Source organism: Sminthopsis crassicaudata, chromosome X (genome assembly GCF_048593235.1).
Source record: "Sminthopsis crassicaudata isolate SCR6 chromosome X, ASM4859323v1, whole genome shotgun sequence".
Taxonomy (NCBI): domain Eukaryota; kingdom Metazoa; phylum Chordata; class Mammalia; order Dasyuromorphia; family Dasyuridae; genus Sminthopsis; species Sminthopsis crassicaudata.
In genome coordinates, this window is record NC_133623.1 from 80175001 (window position 1) to 80187416 (window position 12416).

General features: G+C 41.1%; 1 protein-coding gene across 2 annotated transcripts in view; it reads right to left on the reverse strand.

Annotated features, from left to right (window-relative positions):
* Positions 1-12416, reverse strand: part of TMLHE (trimethyllysine hydroxylase, epsilon) — a 106465-nt gene that overhangs the window by 8743 nt on the left and 85306 nt on the right. For both annotated transcript variants that reach the window (XM_074278608.1, XM_074278609.1), the window contains exons 4-6: positions 6974-7250; positions 3108-3227; positions 1313-1549 (exon numbers count right to left, since the gene is read on the reverse strand). In XM_074278608.1, coding sequence (XP_074134709.1) covers positions 1313-1549; positions 3108-3227; positions 6974-7250 — 634 coding nt within the window. The remainder of the gene's footprint in view (positions 1-1312; positions 1550-3107; positions 3228-6973; positions 7251-12416) is intronic.

The following is a 12416-nucleotide window of genomic DNA, read 5'->3' on the forward strand; positions in this document are numbered from 1 at the left end:
GGAACATGACCAAGGGAGAACTAGAGACCATTATCGATCACAAAATAGAAAATTTTGATTACACCAAATTAAAAAGTTTCTGCACAAACAAAACTAATGCAAACAAGATTAGAAGGGAAGTAACAAATTGGGAAAAAATTTTTACAGTTAAAGGTTCTGATAAAGGCCTCATCTCCAAAATATACAGAGAATTGACTTTAATTTATAAGAAATCAAGCCATTCTCCAATTGATAAATGGTCAAAGGAGATGAACAGACAATTTTCAAATGATGAAATTAAAACTATTTCTACTCATATGAAAGAGTGTTCCAAATCACTATTGATCAGAGAAATGCAAATTAAGACAACTCTGAGATACCACTACACACCTGTCAGATTGGCTAAGATGACAGGAACAAAAAACAATTAATGTTGGAGGGGCTGTGGGAACACTGGGACACTGATGCATTGTTGGTGGAGTTGTGAAAGAATCCAACCATTCTGGAGAGCAATCTGGAATTATGCCCCAAAAGTTATCAAAATGTGCATACCCAGCCATACTACTACTGGGCTTATACCCCAAGGAAATACTAAAGAAGGGAAAGGGACCTGTATGTGCCAAAATGTTTGTGGCAGCCCTTTTCATAGTGGCTAGAAGCTGGAAGATGAATGGATGTCCATCAATTGGAGAATGGTTGGGTAAACTATGGTATATAAATGTTATGGAATATTATTGTTCTGTAAGAAATGACCAACAGGAGAAATACGGAGAGGTTTGGAGAGACTGACATCAACTGATGCTGAGTGAAATGAGCAGAACCAGAAGATCATTATACACTTCAACAATGATACTGTACGAGGATGTATGCTGATGGAAGTGGATTTCTTCAACATAGAGAAGAGCTAATCCAATTCCAATTGATTAATGGTGGACAGAATCAGCTACATCCAGAAAAGGAACACTGGGAAATGAGTGTAAACTGTTATTTTTACCTTCTGAATCCAATTCTTCCTGTGCAACAAGAAATTTGATTCTACACACATATATTGTATCTAGAATATACTGTGATATATTTAACATGTATAAGACTGCCTGCCATCTGGGGGAGGGGGTTGGGGGAGGAAGGGAAAAAATCTGAATAGAAGTAAGTGCAAGGGATAATGTTGTAAAAAATTACCCATGCATATGTACTGTCAAAAAAATGTTATAATTATAAAATAAAATAAAAATTAAATTAAAAAAAAACTAAATAAAAAAAAAACTTTAGGGGAACATGAGATCTTGTAGGATGCCGGTTTTGCTTATCACATTCTCTGCCCAAGCATGCTCACCTGATTAAGTAGAGTTCTTTGTTCCACGGGTGGATATTCAAGACTGGCCCAACTCCAATCATGTGATTGTGACATTCTCCCACATTTTCAATATACTCATGTTTCAGTGGCACCTTGCTGAGGAGGTCAAAGTCTGCAGGAGCACTCTGCAGGACTCTTTCTGCTGCATAGAATCCATCCACAAGCAGAGTTCTACCACCAGTCCCTTCATGTTTCAGACAATGAAATACCTGAATGCTAAAGGGAAAAAAAGGAAAATCAAAAGCTGTTCATTGGTAAACAGAGGGTCTTACTGGAATGGAAAAGAATTTTGGAAACAAAATAGAAAATTCCTCTCATTAGTACCAATCCCATTACAAAAATACCCATTAAAAAGAGACCTGCCCAAATGGTCTCCCTGCAGCCCAATTTTGAGCCCATTATTCCTCTGCTTAACTGAAGGTGGCTTCCTAGCACTTCAAGGAGAAAAGAGAAAGGCCACGTCTTTAAGGCTTACTTTCTAGGCCAGTGAAACATTTCTACCCCTTCCTACCTCTCTGTTCCAGCTAAACTCTATCTTCTGCACCTACGTCTTAGTCTAGGCCAGGCCAGCCATCCCAGAACTGCAATATCCTTCCTCCTCAGAAAATGCGCAGTTCCTTTTGAGAGGGTTTCAGAAAACTCTTATTTAAAAAAACACAACAAAACATTCCTTTATATTACTTATTAGACCATACAAAGTTTCATTAATAAACGTTTTGTGTGGTCTAATAAGTAATATAAATGGCTGTTTCATGAATTCATTAATGAAGTTGGTTGCTAGCATTGAGAAGTGAAAGTCTGAGGGATGTGTCTCTCCTGCAAATTAGCATAAGTAATGGTGACTCTGAACACTGGTGTCTTGAATTAGTCTGGTGCATTTACAGAGCACCAATAATCTGATTTCAAGTCTCTATTTGCAGAGGACTCTGTGTTCCACTACTTACTCACTTGGCGTGAGTAAGAGCTCCAAGGGGGAAAAAGTGCGACTAATAAAGACCAGCAGCTCAGAGATGGACTTTATTGGTGCTTCATTCCCTAATTCAGAACTGAGAAATAAGCCATGGTACGCTCAGAGGCAGTGGCAATGGCAGTAACAACATTAGCAGCCCAGTGTTCTCCTCACAGAGGGGACAGGGGAAGGAGGCCGGCTAGACAAGGTTCGGGGGGGGGGGTGGTACCATCTGACTAGCTCTCCTTTCCCTGACCTCTTTTCCAGTGAGAGATAATTACTTCCCCCTTTTGATGCCATCCCTTCTGGTCCTTTCTGGCTTCACCAAGAAAAAAGCCCTATAGGCTAGGGAGTGTAGCTTACATTTCAGAAGAAGGGGAAAAGAGCAACGGGGATTGTGTGTGTCAGGGAACAGGAAGCACAGATAGCTTGTTGCTGGTTTTCTGTGGAGAAAGGAGAAAGGTTTTCTATACAAAAAGGAAATTCTAGATTCCATACAATAATCACTCCATGGAACAAATTACTAGAAGATTTCAATTGCTTTGGGGAAAAAATCAATTTGATAAAATGGCAATTCTTAGCTCTATAGTTAAATCATTTTCTTTGCCCAATTAAAATATTAGGGTTCACTAAGCTAATTGAGTAGTATTAAATCACACAATAACTGCACTTCCAAGAGGACAAGACCAAGAAAAATCAAAGTGGATCCCTGGCCTTTAAGCAAGATTTGGATATGTCACGGAAAGGGCCAGCAGCCTACAGAAGACACACAGTTGCTTCCCGCATGAGAGGCCAGCTCTGCTCCTGGTTAGTTGGTTCACATACCCACAAGGCTCTTGGAAATAAGTGGTGTCTGTGTGGCGATCCAGGGCTAGTTTGGTGTACGCTGTATCTCCCCTGGAGAAATCAGAAGTAAAATACCACATCCTACCATAGATGGTTTCTCTGTAAGATAATGAGATAGAAGATGAATTGCTTGACATTTTTTATTTACTTTATTTTTTTCATGGAAATCAATAAAACGACCATGCTACTATGTGGGAAAAGATCACAAATTTCATCAAAGCTGAATATGGCAATATCCTCACCAAAGGTCTGTTCACTGATGTCCCTTTCAAGAAGCTGGTGTTAGAATATAAAATATGACAAATCATCAGGGGCTCTGAAATCTCAAGTAACCTCTTCGAACCACAAACTAGAAAGTCAGGTAGAAGGTGGAATAATCTGGAGATTATTCAATATGAGCATCTCCCAGTGACCCAATATACCCCATAGCATCCTAAAAAGTAGACATTCAGCCTTGCCTTAAATACCTCCAATTATGGGAAGCTCACTTCTAAAGCGGTTGATTTTTCTGGCCACCTCCATAGTTAGAATCATATAATCAGCTAAGATGGAGTTCTCTGTGAATTTTAACTCCGTGCTGACTGGCTTACTCAGGACAGCTCCAGAAATATCTGCAGATCAGCATGAGACCCCTACTTCCCTATGGATTCTCTTTCTCAGGCAAACCATCCCTATTTCCTTCCCATTTCTCTCTGTCCATAGTCTTTATGCCCATAATCAGCAGGTAACAGACACTTTTCATCTGTGTGCTAAGGGTGTGCTCCTAAGAACCAATCATGACCAGTATATCTGTCCAAACAGGAGCCGACCAACCTAGATATCTTGAAACTATGGCTTTTACAAAAAGCCTAATCCTGGTTCATTTGCTGAGAAAGTGCCTTACACTTGGAATCTTAGCTGCTTTAATGCGGTGACAATACACACCAGCTGCTTTATCTCCTCACTCAGCTGTTGCAAGGACTGAGAGAAACTTAGGTAAAGGGTTGTAGGAATTGAAAGTGTCGTTGGTATTACAGTAGGAAGAGACTCCATCAATCATTTCCCAGTTCATGGAACAGATGGTTAATTGAGAACTTGAAGTCTTTTGTCTACAAATCCCTCTTACGCCAGATGGCTCTTTCCTCTCATTCTGTTCCCTGCCAAGTTGATTTTTCTTAATTCACACACAAAACTTCACCTTGGTCCCTATTCGTTTCTCTGACGTTATAGTTCATTTTTTTAGGTTGAGATCTTATGAATGTGTGATTCTGTCATTTGACAGTAGGTAGCTCATCCATCCACAAATTACAGGACCTCAAAGGTGAGAAATACTTTAAGGGCCATCTAGTCTAACCTAGACCTGAATAAGAATTTCTTCTATAGCATAACCAGTTATCGACCAGTCAGCTTTTGCCTGAAAGCTCAGGTCATGCATGTAGAACACGTGGACTTGTTACTGGTCACTATGTGTATACAAGTACACGCCCTGCAATACTCCTGGGCTTCCATAATTGCAACCACAGAGATCCTCAGTCCTCTCTCCCTCTCGCTACTCACTCCGGTGCCCGCTGGCCACAGCAATCTGGTTTTCCACATAGGTTGGCCACCCAGGCTAGAACAGGGAAGTAGCTAACCACATCCACATTTGGAAATTCCATCTATGCTGTTCATCCCCCAAATCTCCAGTTGAGCCCAGCTCTCTAGCTCCAGCAGAGGACTCATGAGAGAGGATGCTGTCAAGGAAATCCTGGCTCCAGGGGCCATCGGAGAAATCTAATGGACTCCAGGATCCTGGAACTCTAGAGGTTAAACTGAGTCTAGCTCTATGCCCTTTTGACAGAGGAGAAACTCTTAAGGATTAAGCTTATACCCAAGCTCCACTGTGAGGGAAAAAGCATGGGATACAGAGGACCCTTGGTCACAAACAGAAGGTGTAAGCAAAGGGCTAGGCCCCTTGAAATGGCTGCTCTGGGGAGACGAGGTTGGTCGATATCATCGCTCAGCTCCCGGCTCTCTCACCTATTCTCCCATTTGATCCTGATGGAACAGAGCAGACAGCTGTTTATTCTTTGCATCATTTTAGGGTTTGCAGTCAGATAGCTGGTATGGGATGAAGGCTCCCACCAGCACGCCACAGCGAATCCCACAGCAGCACTCATATTCATTTAACAGAGCTTTTTGAACAGTGATCTTGTGGCCTCTTGGAAATAATGAAGATCATCTCCAGAACACAAGAGAAGGAATGGGTTCCCTGACTTTTTTGGCCTCCAAGCCCAGTGCCTTCTCCTCCCTCCCTCAGCCTCCCCAGCAACCTTCTGCTGCTGTGACAAAAGCCACTGAGCATGAGTGGCTGCACTCTACCTTGGGCCTCTCCCCACTCCTCTAAAGTTGACCTTCATACCTCCTCCATCTCAGGTCACCCACTTCTACAACATCAGGCTTCACTTCTTGTCTGGGACACGAACCCTGAAAGCTTGCCCTAGCCTAGCCATTGCCCATTAGCAGCTTCCTACCTGGACTCCCTTTCTCCAGTATCTTCCAACCTCTATTCCACACGGCTAACAGACTGATATTTCTAGAGGATGGGAATGAAGCACTAGGCCATTCTCCTGTTCATGAAGTTTCAGCAGCTCCTATTACCACTTAAACAAAACGGCAGTTCCTCTCGTTATCTCCATTCACAAATTGGCTCTAACCTGGTTCTCTAGACCCTGATTCTTCATTCTCTGTTGTAGCCAAACAGTCCTGCCTGCTGCTGCTGCCTGTACACAGAATTTCCCTTCTGACCGCAGGTGTGGCTGCCTGGCCTGGAAGGCCCTCCCTCCTCCTCACCTTCCACCTCTATCTTGGAGAATCAAGGTTCAGCTCAACTGCTACCTCGCTTCTAGATCATTTCTAGATTTTTTCGGGTGTTAAGTTGCCCGCCACCATCCCCTACTATTGCCATCTGTCAAATTGCTCCATATTTGCTTTGCTTATGTTTTATATAAAACAAGAGTTCTTCAGCTTTTCTCACCCACGACCTGTTTTTACCCAAGAAATTTTAACATGACCCTGAGAATATGGGTATATAAAATAGGCAGAAAAACCAAACATTTACTGATAATAAATCATAATTATTCCACAACCTCCACATTCACTTATGGGACCTCATGTGGGGTTGCAACCCACAGTTTAAGAAGCTTTGTTGTAAAAACACATGTCGGATCCAAACAATTGAATGTCAGCAAGTCCTTGAGGTCCCTGTATTTGTGCCCCTAGCACCAAGTGCAACACCAAGCTCCATAGCAACACTTAGTAATTGCTTGCTGAATTGCAATGAAATGAGCTGGGAAGGCACTTGGTCATCCCTTTTTGTCTAACCAAGATTGTCTAAGGCTGTGCTTGCTGCATACTTAAATCCTCCTCTTGCTGCACCTCTTCCTATTCTTCCCTGGAAAGGAGAGACAGTTCATGACTTCCTCCGGAACCCAAGTGAATTCTTTATGATCATTTTGCATTGTCATGTGCAATCTATTCGAAAATTTCATCAGGGAATAACATGAAGCATACCCAGAATTCACCTTTCCTTCCCTTTGTTTTAGTTTCTAGGATGGGCCTTTTCAAATCACAATTCAGCACTGTCCAGTACAACAGAGAATCAATTGCTCTATATGCCTCCATATTTCAAACAGAAATTCTGATTTGTAGAGATTAGAAATTGCAGCAGAAAATGAAGTATCAGAGACCTTATTGCCACATGATATTTTGAATCTATGCATGAGAATGAGTGATCAAGTCATGTTTGATTTCCGGCTCTCAGGCTCTGCAAATTAATCATGGTGGACTTAGAAATCAGATGTTGGCTAAGTCCTACTCGGGTTTACCTGATCAAACTGATTCTGCCTGCTAACTTTTCTGTATCTTCTCGAGTTGGAGGGACATTCTCTACAAATGCAATCCCATAGAGCAGGAAATTTTGCAGAAACTCCTTCAGGCCATCCTTGGTCTCCAAAAAACTCTGGAAGTCAACAGGCAGCACCTGAGCCTGCTGGTAGATCTCTGCATTCCACAAAATTTTAGGCTGGACAGCCTGCTTCTGCCCTTCATAGCTATTCTTCAGCAGCCACTCCAAACCGTACCTGGTCACATGACCATCTGGCCCTTTGGAGGGAAACAAAAAGGAAGCATCACAAAGTGGGCTGAGTGGGATCGCAAGAAACATGGCTGAAACTGGCACTCTCAGTACCCAGTGCCCAGAGCCCCATTCTACACCACACAATATTTTAATGGATTTAAAGGTTTATGACAGTGCCTACCCCCTCGACAGCCCCTGCTACCAAAGACCTGGAAAAGAATGTTCTCCTAGCCAAAGAAAGCCCGTGGCACTGTCAAATGGCTCAAGATTAGAAAGGAAGCTCATTTTATCAATGGAAATCATTTATAAAAATATCCATCACCATCTGTTTTGTCACTGTTCCCTAAGAATCACAAGGGGAATGTAAAACCAAATAGAGGAAATAAAAACCCAGCTGGCAGGTACAACCTGTCATTTGTGTTGTCTCCTCCATTAGAGTGTAGATTCCTTGACAGCAGTATTACTCTTCTCTTTATTTTCTCAGTGCTTAGCACAGGGCTTTGTACATAAAGACTTTTCGTTGTCCAAAATGGAACTCTGCATGCTTTCCCCTAAACCCTTCCCTCATCCAAGTCAATAACTTCAACAAGCATTTATGAAGTGACCACTATGTGCAAGTCACTGCAGGTTCAAAGAAAGTCAGGAGACACCCCCTGCTCTTAAGGAACTCCTACTGTAATGGAGGAAAGCCCATGGAGACAGCTAGGTATAAATAAGATCTAGGCTAGATAAATTGGAGATGGTATCAGAGGAAAATCAATATGATCAAAACCTAGTAAAACACTGAAGTTTGAAGGAAGCCAGAAAACCCAGGACCCAGAGAGGAGAAAGGAGAGACTTCTGGGATTGGGGGATAGCCAGTGAACATGTCCCAAACTGGAAGATGGATTAAGATAGAGCCCAAGGGGAAGGCCAGTCCCAGTGGACTGTGTGCATACTGGGGATGGGGTAGAGGGAGTAAAATGAAAGAAGCCTGGGCAAGAAAGCTAAGAAGGGGCCAAGTTATGAAGACCTTAAAAGCTACCCAGTTGGTTTGATATTTGAATCTGGGGGTCACCACGAGGGTGACATGACCAGACCTGGATGAAAAGAGAACAGATTGTATTAATAGCTAAAATAGCCAACATTTATAGGGCACTCACTAGGTGCCAGGCACTATGCTAAGAGCTTTGCAATCCTTACCTCATTTGATCCCCACAAACAAGCCTGGGAGGAAGGTACTCTTATTATTTCTATTGCCTAGATGATGAAATTGAGGCAGATAGAGGCCAAGGCCACAGTCACGCAGGTAGTAAGTATCTGAAACCAGATTCGAATTCAGGTTTTCCTGATTCCAAGTCTGGCACTTTATCCACTGTGACATCGAGCTTCTTTCAGCTCTAGTTGGGGAGACACTCAAGGACGGAAGACCAACCAATAAGCCACTATAAAATGAGTAATGAGAGTCTGCCCTAGAGAGGTAGGCAGTGTCAGAGTACTGAAGGGGGCCTATAGAAGACTTCAGTCATCTCAATCGTGTCTGATCTTTTGTGACCCCATTTGACATTTTCTTGGCAAAGATATTGGCATGGTTTCCCATTTCCTTCTCATATTTCAGATGAGAAAACCAAGGCAAAAAGGGTGGTTGATGTGTTCAGGCTCACACAGTGAGTCTCTGAGGCCAGATATGAATTCAGGTTTTCCTGACTCCAAGCCAGACATGTTATCCACTGTGCCCCATTTAGAAGACTGGACTTGGATCTGAAGGGTGAGAAATAATGAGGACCTGGGAGGATGGACCCTGGACATTAATAGACAGGAGGGAGGAAGGTTCAGGGAGAAAGATAGCGAATTTAGCTACGGACAACATTGAGTTTCAGATGTCCAAAAGATACTTGGAGATCCAAGACCAAAGGTCAGCAGAGAGGCCACAAAAGAGCTGGAGAGAGGTCATTAGGGCTGAACAAACAGCCCAGCGGAGAGATTCCAAGCTTTTCTATCACTGCTGGCTATGCTATCATCCTCCCAGTCACCCTAGTGCAGGCCTTCATCCTCTCACACCTGCCCCAGCCTTCTAGTTATCTCCCCGCCTCAGAACTTCCTCAAAGAAGTCAAATGATTTTTCTAAAGCTCTCTCCCATTCAATATATTTCAGTGACTTTCTCTGGCCTCTGGAATCGAAACCAAAACCCTCTGCTTGTGGTTCAAAGTTCTGCATAACCTGGCCCTCCTCCCTTTCCACTCTTCCTTACTGCTTTCCACACACTCAGTGTTCCAGTGACAATTGCTGTTTTCATACGTGGATCTCCATCACCCAACTGTGTGCCTTTTCACTAGCGGACCTTCCTAGCTGGAATGTGCTCCCTTCTCACCTCTGCCTCCTAGCTTCAAGAAGAGGCCTTTCCTCTGAGATTACCTTCTGCCAGTTCTGTATGGAGGCCAAGAAAAAACACTTAGAACTGAACATGGAACAGCTGATTAGTTTAAGACTGGAAAAGGAGTCTGTATATTACAGATTATTACAGAATGTTATATTAAGACTGGAAAAAGAGTCTGTCTACAAGGCTGTATATTGTCTCATTTATTTAACTTTGATACAGAGTGAAATGCTAGGCCAGAAGAAACAAAAGCTGAAATTAAGACTGGGAGAAATATCAACAATCTCAGATACACAGATGATCCCACTCTGATGGCAGAAAATGAAGAGGAATTAAGCCTCCTGATGAAGATGAAAGAGATGCGTGTAAAAGCTGCTTGAAGCTTAACATCAAAAAAAAAAAAAAAACACCCAAGATCCTGGCAAGTGCCCCATCAATTCCTGGCAAATAAGGGAGAAAAAATGAAAACAGCAGCAGATTTTGTATTCTTGTGCTCAAAGATCCCTGCAGACAGTGATTGCGGCCACAAAATTAAAAGATGCTTGCTCCTTGGAAGGAAAACTCTAGACAACGCAACCTTGTGTGTATATAACTGCATGCTGTCTGCCCCATCAGAATATGGGAGCTCCTCCAGAGTAGGGCCTGTCTTTGTGCCTTTTCTTTATATCTCTAATACTTCCTGTCTCATTAGTGCTTAATCAGTGCTCATTGAGTGGCTGAGTTTTTCACTCATTCATTAAAAAATCATTTTTATAGATGAGGAATCAAAGAGGCTTAAAAATGATTTCCCTAAGGACATAAAGAAAGGCAGTGGAAGAGCTGAGTCACACTTTCAGTTCCTTTGGTTCCCTGTTGAGGAACTTTAGACCCTGAAAACCAAGTTTTAAAAACTGAGGTTCTAATTAATTTTCAGAATGAAAGTGTTAATCCAAGAGGTTTATATATGGTTATCAGGGTTTTGTTTCTCCCCTCCCCACCCCTGCTAAGACTTCTAAAATACAAATATTTTATTGTAAAACTAATTATAGCAACCACTGCATTTGAATCAATCCATTTCTATCAGATGTTTCTCACCAAATGACCCTGGGAAAACCATATACATACATATATAGATATAGATATATACACTAAAAATAGGTTATATATAGAAAGACCTGCAAATATTATATGAGTTAAGTGCAGAATAAAGAAAAATGAATAACGTTAGTAAGAACAGGAAAACTGTTGTCATCAATCCTTTCATGATGCTGCCACGATCTTTACTCCAAAAATCAAAGGCAGAAATACAGGGGATAAGAATCCTATTACTGAGGTTAGAAAATACATTTCAAATCTGATGTTGAGAAATATATTAAGTGTAGGTTGCAGAAAATCAACCTGTATGTACGCCAAGTATATCCAACTCTGCAAGGTGATTTTGTAACATTGTCTGGGATCCTCCAGTTTCTTTCCTATCTCATCTCATTATCTTCTGCAGCCCGAGAAAGGAAATTGGCTACAGCAAGCAAGCAGCTCTGAGAAAAACACACCATGTGTCATAGCAAGGCGATGAAGGATGTAGCCAACTAATAAGTAATTCCAGGAAGAGAAAGCTTTCCACAAAAATACTAACTGCGATGAAGTGAACATTTTAACATCAGAATATCAGAGAGAAATAAGCTCCTTTTGTTACATGCTACAATCAAAGCTAGAATAGCAGAGGAACCATGTTCTTGAATGAATGGCTTTGTAGAGAGGAAACAAACGATGGAGTACCCAGGGAAATGTAGGGAGAATGCTTTGACCCAATACCTCATGACACAGATTGAAGAGAACTCCTAAGAAGTGACATCTCCTTGCTTTTGACTAGGAGACAAAGGAAGTAACAGGTGAGAATCCCCATCTTGGGGAAAGAAGGCTTAAAGGTCCAAAGAGGCCTTGGAGGAAGGAATGAGTTAAACAATCAAAGGATGAAACAGCAAAACAAAACTAAGTTCAGACTTCCATTATGAGGCTGCACATGAGCTGAGCTTTAAGGGAAACTAAGAATCCCAGGGGTGAGAAGGGAGTGCATTCCAGGCATCACTTTTTTTAGAAAAAGAAAAAAACCAAATTACCAGTATCAAAAATGGGGAAAACAATGAATGCACAACTAATAAAGATAAAATTAAAATGAATTTGAGGATCTATTTTGCCCAACTATATGCCCAAAAAACTTAAAAATTCTAAATGAAATGGCTATTTACAGAAATAGAAACTGCCCAGATAAAAGAGTAAACAGAATACTTAAGTTATTTAAATAACCCTGTCTTAGAAAAAGAAATTAAATAAGCCATAAGTGAGCTCCTTAAGAAAAATCCCCAAGAACAGATGGATTTACAAGTGAATTCTATCAAACATTTAAAGAAAATTAATTCCAAGATTATATAAAATGTTTGAAAAAAATTGGTAAAGGAGTTCGACTAAATTCCTTCTTTAACACAAATATGGTTTCAATAGCTAAGCCTAGGAGAGCAAAACCAGAGAAAGAAAACTATAGACCAATTACCCTAATGAATATCGATGCAAAAATTCTAAATAAATTATTTGCAAAGAGGTTACAGCAATATATCACAAAGGTCATGTACTGCGACAGGTGGGATTTATACCAAAAAAGCAGGATTTAATATTAGGAGAACTTTAAGTAAAATTAACCATATCATTGACCAAAAATTATATGATAATATCAATAGATTCAGAAATCATTTTTTAAAAAATGCAACACATTCCTATTTAAAACACTAGAAAGCATAGGAATACATGGACTTTTTCTTAAAATGATAAATGATATCTAAATGATAAAAAACTGCTGTGAAA